The following is a 9,005-nucleotide window of genomic DNA, read 5'->3' on the forward strand; positions in this document are numbered from 1 at the left end:
GGCTGGCTGGCTTCCCAGCTGAGACTGGACAGGACGGTGTGCTCACTCACTTTATAGAGGCTCCAGGGCCGCAGCCATAGGGAGAAGCATTCAGCAGCTGCAATTCCTGTAATATTGCAGTGATAACAATATGATGTATTTCCTGATGCTTCATGCCAAGGTCCCTTGCAAAGCAGACCATATCCATTCCCCCCAGGAGTTAATTACAAACCTCAGAGACTCAGAGCCTGATGTGAGCACAGGCCTGTTCTGATGCCTCTGAGCTCTGGGTGCTCGTGTAGGGCTGGCTCAGGTCTGGCTGTCTGAGACGGGAAAGACCTGCCCACTCCTGGATGCAGTCCTGGGGCATGTAGCTGGGAGCTCCCCTGTGCCCACTGTGTCTTCTAAGCTTTTGCTTCTTCCTAAAGTCCTGGGAGAGCCTGAGCCCCATCAGTCCAGTCCAAGGCTGGTGTATTCAGAATCTAGGTGTAGACTGGGGCTGGGTCACACCCTGAGCCTGCATGGATACGCCCGAAATGGAATCAGCTTTTAAGTTGTGTGGGAGGGGAGGGAAAGTGGGCTGCATTCCAGAGACTCTGCCCTGTGTCCTTGGCCTGTGATGGAGTGCAGCATCTCAGGTCAAACATAGCTTATTCTTTACTGTGGTCTGAAAACCACCAAATTCGTGAGTCAGGAAGGTGTCTGACGTTTCCCTTAAGGGCTGGAGCCCTTAATTGCCAGCATGAGAGTCCTGAGAGTGCCTTCCTCAACAACAGGACCAGCAGCACCCATAGTGGTGGCTGCTCACGGGGGTGGGGTCTGATCAGAGCCCCTGGTCCCTCACGGGTTGGCGTCATTTGAGCAAGAATCAACTTTGGCTCCTTTAAGATTCTCAGATCTGGAGGCGCTGTCACCGCAGCACAGCCTGGAGCATGCTGTCCCCTGAGGAGGTCTGCAGGGAAAACGCAGGACACCCAGTTTAGCTTGGATTTCAGTTGCTCAACAAACAATCTGGTCGGATAAGTATGCCCCAAGTGATGCAGAGATCACACTCAAGCTAAAGTATTTGTTGTTTATATATAAACAAAGATATAAATTTATATATATAAATATATAAACAAATCTATACATGTGTTGTTTATGTAATTCAGTAGGTAAATTTGTTTTTTGGGATTGTTGAATATTTAATAAAAACATAGTCTTTGGAATCAAACCCACTTGGGCTTGAGTTAAAGTCCTCCCTACACACAACCTGCACGGCTTTGAAGAAATTACGTTATTTCTAAATCCAGCTGTAAAACAGGGCTAAAAGCATTTATCCCGTAAATAGTGCTTGAGGAATACATTTGGGAGAAGACATTAAAAGTTTTGGTGTCTCAGTAAAGAGGTCCTAGTATGAACAGGTCTTAGTATGGAAAAGTCAACCTATGGGTGAATGAATAAATGGATGAATGGAGGGAATCAGGGAGAGAAGGAGGGAAGGAGAAAAGGAAGGAAGGCTCGGGCAAAATCCTTAGAGTTTTGAGGGTCTGGAGAGAGCCCATTAAGTTGCTTTATCCCAAAGTGTTCCCGAGCACAAGCACACACTCACCCATTCCCAATATAAGAGGGAAAAGCTTCTCATAATACGTCATGGTCTCTAGCCTTCACTCACCCGCCTCTCCTCCATCTTACATGAACTGTATGTTCTGACATTTTTCTCTCTGTCCTGAGGCAACTTAGCGATAAAATGTTTTCACTTTTAATCTTTTGATCAGCATTTGAATCTTTCACTAAGTGGAGATCTATTTTATTTTAGTGACATCAACCCAAAAATAGAATGAGTGTTTGCAGTAAGCTGTTTCAATAAGTCTAATTCTACAGAATAGCTGTGAGGGTTTTATTTCCTTGGCCCCAGCAACAGTACTTTCATAATAATAGAAAAGAAAGCATAAACTAAAAGCATTGGGTCACATTTCTCTCTGGTACTCTTATACTGAGAGCGATCCTTTACACTGACTCCCTAAATGTTAGGCATCTATTCCCACCCCTTCGTCAGCCACTGATGTCTCTCTCTCTCCTGACAACTTACCTTACAGTTGGCTTCTCCGCCCTTCTCGGGTGGACTGCGGCCCGTCCACTCAGGCAGAGACAGCCGAGAGCCCCTGTCCATTGCCCCACAGTGAGGGGCCAGGTCTACAAAGGGCAGAGGAAGGGCTGAGTGAGGTCACACAGGATGCCTCGTGATCCCTGTTGGCAGGAGTCATCCTGGGGGAGAGGGCGGGGACCAGCCAGACTTGATGGTATCTATCCCCCTGAGAGTGATGAGAGGAAGTGGGGGCTGCAGACACTCCTTCTGAAGAGTTTTGCTGAAAAACTAAGTGCAAAGAAGACCGAGCTCATGAGTGCTATCATGTCAATGAAGAACTGTTTCCTACTTTTAGGATTTTTTTTTTTTTAACACTGGCTTTTGGGGGGTGTTTTTTGTTTGTCTGTTTTGGAACTTTTGGTCTCTTCCTTAGCATGTGGAATCTTAGTTCCACAACCAGGGATGGAATCCAGCCCCCTGCATTGGCAGCATGAAATCTCTAACCACTGCACGCCGGGTCAGTCCCTGCTGTTAGTTTTTATAGATGCAGTGCTACTGCTACTAAGTCACTTCAGTCGTGTCTGACTCTGTGCGACCCATAGACGGCGGCCAACCAGGCTCCCCCGTCCCTGGGTTTTCCCAGGCAAGAACACTTGAGTGGGTTGCCATGTCCTTTTCCTGTGCATGAAAGTGAAAAGTGAAGGTGAAGCGGTCAGTCATGTCTGACTCCCAGCGACCCCACAGACTGCAGCCTACCAGGCTCCTCCATCCGTGGGATTTTCCAGGCAAGAGTACTGGAGTGGGGTGCCACTGCATTTGCCATAGATTGAGTAGATATAGGCAAGAGGTGGAGCTGATTTGGGCCTCACCCACAAGTAAGCAAGAGAAATGAGATCAGGGACTCAGGTGGAAAGGTTGGCTATGGACCAGAGCAGGAAGCTGTTTGGTTCATGAATCACATAGAAAAGCCATCCTCTTCTTGGTGCTGAAATGAGAAGAGCATTCCTCCCATGCAAGAGTCCAACACGACACTCAGAAATGTTATGGCAATAAAACATCAGCAGATACATTTAGAATAAAATCTAAAAAGTTAAGCAAAAATTAAAAATTGAAATCCCAATAAACAATATGATAAAAGTTTCATAAACAGTACTACCTAACCACACTCAATATCAGATAAACTCTCCATGATAAAAAATTAAAAACAAAGGATAAAAGGGATATAAGATACATGAGGTGTAAGACTGAGTCCCAAATATAAACTTGGAGATGAAAAAGGTTTGGCAGATGAACCATGACCATTTCTGTGAAAAAAGAAATATAAAGCTGAGCAAAACGTTGACAGCTGTTTTTTTCCTCCATTAAACACACACAGGTTTGTCTCTTTTGAACTCCTAATTTTAGGCTCAAGGCATGATTTTAAGCGATTGCTGTATTGATTTCCTGTTGCAGCTTAGCAAATTGCCACCAGCTAAGTGGCTTAAAGGAACACATACTTGTTATTGTGATTCTGAGGATCCAAAGTCCCAAATGGTCTCGCTGGCTTCAAATCGTGGTGTCAGCAGGACGCTGTTCCTTCTGGAAGCTTCCATCCTTTTCATGCTCAGAAACTGCCTGCCCTCCTTGGCTTATGGACCCCCTCCATGTCAGTGCCAGATGGGGCTGGTTTAGTCTCTCAGCCCTTATCTCTCTGACACTGAGCTGCATCCCTCCTCCACATCTAAGGCTCCTCGGAAGGAGATTGCATTGGGCACAGCCTGATAATCCAGGTCATTTCCCTATCTTAAGCCCCAATGATTAGGTACCTTAATTCCACCTGTGCTGGAATTCTCACTTGTCATGTGTCTGCTCTTTCAGGCTACTAAAACAGAAACACCAAAGGCTAGGTGGCTCTTTTTTTGCACTGTATTTTTTAATTGAAGGATGATTGCTTTACAAAATTTCGAGATTTTCTGTCATACATCAACAGGAATCATCCAAGTGTTCACCCATGTCCCCTCCCTACCGAAACTTCATCCAATCTCCTTCCCCATCCCACCCTTCCAGCTGATCCCAGAGACCCTGTCAGAGTTCCCTGAGTCATAGAGCTAATTCCCAATGGCTATCTATTTTACATGTGGTATTGTAACAGGTGGTTTATTAACAACAGCCTTTTACTTCTCAGTTTTGGAGGCTGGGAGCTCCAGGATCAAGACAAAGCAGGTGGCTGGTGGACGGCGTTCTCCCTGTGTCCTCAGAGGGCACAAGGGTGAGCGATCTCCCTGGGGTCTCTTTCATAAAGGCCCTCATGCCACCCATGAGGGTCCCACCCTCATGACCAAATCACCTCCCAAACACCCTGTCTCCTAACACCATCCCCTTGGTGACCTCAGCTTGCACTGAGGGAAGAGTTAGTGTGAAGACCAGAGAGCTGCTCACACTCACCGCCTGCACCAGCCAGGCTCTTGATTTAACTGGGAAACCCTCTGAAGAAACTGCAGGCAGCCTGAGGTCCGTGTGCTCAGCCTGCCCTGGCGGGCTCTGAGTTCCATGCTATGTTGTCTTCACTGAATTGTGCTTCCACAAGACTTGTTTTTCCATCGCATTTAGTTGCATCCTATCATGCTCGCACAGAGAGACATGCTTTGTCCATGTCAAGTCTGTCATTCAATTGATGACAATTTGTGAAGCTATGTCTCGGCTCAATGCCCGGCACATACAGGAATAGGACAAGTCCATGCCTACAGAGACCTTACGGCCCAAAAGGGAACCGGAAGTGTATCCACGTGTGCACAAGGCAGGAGGAAGAAGCATAAACCAAACAGAAGTGAGGGCTGCAGGGGGACAGAGGAGGAGGTTTCCTCCTTAGCAGGGGTCGGGGGTTTCCTACCAGATTGGTGTTCTGGTGATTCTGGACCCTTGGGGTGCATGTTTGAGAGGAGATGAGGGGCAGGCCAGGGTGCCCTGGGCTGGGAAGCAGGAAAGACAGCAGACAGAGGGCCTGGGGAAGGTCAGGCCCCCAAGGAACAGGGGGATCAGAGCTCCCACCATGGTCCCCCAATGATCCCCGTATGGAGCTCAGAGAGCATCCTCAGGGATTTGGGGATTAGCCTGGGATCAGACATCACACAACAACCTCAGTGACCAGTGGGCAATTCTTTAATTTTAAACAAAATTTATTCTGGTTTAAATTTTAGATGCTCTGTTGAAGGGTGCAGTTTCTGACTCCGCATCGGTCCTGGCTACGTCTTCGCCTTCTTTTACCTCCTGCAGCATTTTACTTGGGACCTGAAACAGGTGCCAATCTGTCTCATGCTTCCAGGGCACCTCTTCGGCACACAGATGCCTCCCTTCCAATGGCAGATATGATAATTTACTAGTCTTTGCATAAATCCTAAAAAGAGAACGAAGAGGGAAAAAACGTGTCAGCAGGAAAAGCGGCATCTGGAGAAGGGCAACTGTGTGCCCTCTGAGCGAGGCCCTGGGGCTTTCTGTGCTGAGATGTGGACACGGCCTCCTCACAACAGGATGTGAGTTCAGGACACCGGGGACCAGTTTCCAGACAGACGCTGACCCTGCCCGGGCTCCGGTGGACCCTCATGTTTCCAGAAGCATAGGCTGAGGGACTGGGGTGTGAGGAGCATGGTTGTGTGCAGGATCGGCTCCACCACGAGGGCAAAGACCAGGAAGCTCTGCTACATCCACATTCTGGTCAGGAGTCAGAAGAGGCCCGCGGGCGTCTATTTTCACCGTCTAGTTTTCCAACTCATGGAGTCAGTCAAGTAGTGGAGCTGAGATAGGAGGAAAAGATGCAGCTGAAACTGTAAGAACTGTTTAAAGAGAACTTACTCTCAAAGTAACTTACAACTGAGAGTGATAATGATTCGGGAAAAAAAGTTTTCTATCATTGTCTCTACTGACTCAGAGCTCTCAGCGCTGGGGCGAGTCAGCCCCTCTCCTCATCCCTTTGTGGTTTCCTCGTGACCAGAGGCCTACCAGCTTTCCTCACAGGCTGTCTTCATCCCTTTGTGGTTTCCTTCCGACCAGTGGCCTTTCCATCTCCCTCACACGCCTTTTTGCTCCTGACCAGCGGCCTTCCTGCTTCCCTCACAGCCTTCCTCATACCTTTGTGGTTTCCTCCTGACCAACGGCCTATACGCTTTCCTCACAGGCTCTCCTCATCCTGTTGTGGTTTCTTCCTGACCAGAGGCCTTTCATCTTTCTCACACTCCTTTTTCCTCCTGATCACAAGACACCTCTGGTCCCTCTAGGTCCCCCCCAGGGATTGAACCGGGCCCTGGGCACTGAGCGGCCGTCATCCTTACTCCCCTGGCCTCTCTCCCTGCCACTGTGTAAGAGTTGGGTTATAGTCATAAACAACACTGATGACAAGGGCTTTTCAACTTCATTCTGACATCTAATCAGTTGTCAGGTCTCAGTCTCCGCATCCTCTCTCTCCCTCCCTCCCTCCTTCCTTTCTTCCTACATATTTTCATCTTATTTCTGGAAATATCAAGGGTAAGATGAAAATTAGACATCCGATCTTGCCCACTGCTTTGGATGTGCTGCCTCCCAGCTGTGGAGCGAGGGTCGCATCGTCAGCGACGTGTCCAGGAGGACCTTCCTGCTGAGGAGACTCAGCACGGAGCGTTCCAGGGCAGCTCCCAAAGCCCAGGCTCGGCCTGACTCTCCTCTGGACTTCTCTGGTTGCCCAGATCTGCCACCCTTCAAGTAGAAAGCTTTATAAAGCCACATTCTGCACTCTGTCATGGGACAAAATCAAATTTCTTGCTTTTACGAAAAAGATAAAAAGGAGAGTCACTTAACAGAGGCATCTTCTGTTTCCTCCTCATGACACCAATGAGGAGATGGGCTCAGAAGCTTTGACTCGCTAGAGTGGCTTAGAAACAGCCAGGAACTTTGTAGGGCGGTTCCCAGACCCCTCCCAGTACTAAGGACTCAGCGCTGGCTTCTCAGAAGCATCACACACGGTGGGTTTAGTCTGACCACGTGTAGATGAGGGTAGCAGGACAGAAGGAGGTAGACACCGGAGAGAGAGCCCGCGGCTCCCCCGGGGCTCCCAGGAGCTCACCTGACCCAGCAGACAGGACCAGGAAGAGGAGCGCGAGGAGCAGGTGATGGAGCCTCATGCTGGCGGCCGGAGCTCTGGGGCTGACGCTGCAGAAGAGGCTGCGCTTGCAGCTTTATAAAGGTCCCAGGTTCCAGGAGGAATTCCGCGCTGGCTGTGGATTTGGTTCTTATGAACTGGTTAACTGAGTCTCTATCTGTGTGTCCTGGGAGTGGCCTTTATAGCACAGAGCAGGGTCAGTCTCTCTTATGCTAATGAGGCTGTTGAAAACCCCACAATAAGCTTTCCTGCTGCCCTTTTGACCAGATGCTTCTCCCTGGAAGTCAGTTCAGCTGTTGGGCAAGTGTGTGGCAAGGCCCAGGGGTCTGTCTCCCCTGGCAGGGGCACAGACTTCTTGCTCAACCTTGGCTTACCCGCTCCCCAGCCCCACCCTCACCCCTCCAGGACTTTGAATCTGCCCACTTTTCCTGTTCAGAAGGACATGGCAACCCACTCCAGTACTCCTGCCTGGAAAACTCCAAGGATGGAGAAGCCTGGTGGGCTACAGTCCATGGGGTTGCAGAGAGTCGGACACCACTGAGCGACTTCACTTTCTTTATTTTTTTAGTTCTTTTGGAAAAGGAAATGGTAACCAACTCCAGTGTTCTTGCCTGGAGAGTCCCATGGACGGAGGGGCCTGTGTCCTGCAGTCTATGGGGTTGCAGAGTCAGACAGAACTAAGCAACTCACATATACACTGTTTTCCTCAAAGGCTGTTTCAGGGACAAATAGTGACTAACTCACTCAGAGGCAGTTTCACTCCCTCGGCAAGACTTGCTGACTCCCAGCGTCCACAGAGACAGCCATCCTCTTTCTGGCCCCTGGAGCCCTGAGGGAAGAGACCCAGTGGTCCCAACCCTCTCACCACGCCAGCTAGCCTGTTACCGGTTGGCAGCAACAGTCGCCGCCAAAGTCTTGGTTTTCTCTGCCCACTGGAGCTGAATAAAACTTGTGGAGACAGAGTTTGGAGCAAAGGGAAAGATGGCTTTAACCCTTAAGCTGGCAGAAGGGAGAACACAGTAGGCTTTTGCCTCAAGGAGACTGTCTCCCCTCCGTTGGGAATCGAGGGCATCATACAATTGGTGCTCTCAGTCAGGGGTTGGAGATACACCACAAAAGGTGTATGGGTCCTTAATGATCTCTTTTTGTACTGTTTGGAAACAGTCAAGGCCAGAGTCAGATAGCTGGTTTTCGTGTCTGGCAGTTGGTCCTCGTGGTTGGGTCCATTGTCCTTTGGGGATTTCCTCGCAACTTTCTTCCTGAAATACAGAAGGGCAAACCCAAACCACTAGGGGGTGGCTTCCAAGAGAGTGTACCGTAAAGTTAAGCATCCACATGAGGTAACACAGAGCTAAGAGAGGGAAATTAAACTACAAGGAGGGGTTTATGATTCGATAAAGTATCAGGATGTGGCTAGACTCAGTTAAAGGATAACAGATGCAGATGTGACTCCTGCAGAAATGGAGGGCAATAGGTGCCAGATGTAGTTTGCATAATCGGTTAGTCTTCTTATACGAAGAAACTTGGTTATCAGTGCAGACTCTAGCTTAGGAACAGTTAAAGTGGAGAAAGATGCAAAAGGGCAAAAAAAAAGAGGGAAAAAAACTTTTCTTGATTCACTGCAAGACAATCACATGCCAGTCTCATAAAATCTCAGTGGGACACATGATGGGCAAATGGGTGCTCTGTTTCCTTTCATCAGAGACAGAGTGGGAGGATGATAGTGGCACTGAACGCATCTCCCCAGCCTAGTATCACAAAGGTCCAGCAGTGGGGACCCCTTCACTGGGTTAAGTGGGACCTCAATCACTAAGTAACATCCCTCACTTAGTAACATCCCTCACTTAGTAA

General features: G+C 48.9%; 1 protein-coding gene across 1 annotated transcript; it reads right to left on the minus strand.

Annotated features, from left to right (window-relative positions):
- Positions 1-5,176: 5,176 nt before the first annotated feature.
- Positions 5,177-7,279, minus strand: LOC133050473 (lingual antimicrobial peptide-like). The gene is given in 2 exon segments (XM_061134651.1): positions 5,177-5,420; positions 7,119-7,279. Coding segments are annotated over 2 exon segments (276 nt in total). The 5' UTR covers positions 7,177-7,279; the 3' UTR covers positions 5,177-5,202.
- Positions 7,280-9,005: the final 1,726 nt, after the last annotated feature.

Source organism: Dama dama, chromosome 32, assembly GCF_033118175.1.
Source record: "Dama dama isolate Ldn47 chromosome 32, ASM3311817v1, whole genome shotgun sequence".
Lineage (NCBI taxonomy): Eukaryota > Metazoa > Chordata > Mammalia > Artiodactyla > Cervidae > Dama > Dama dama.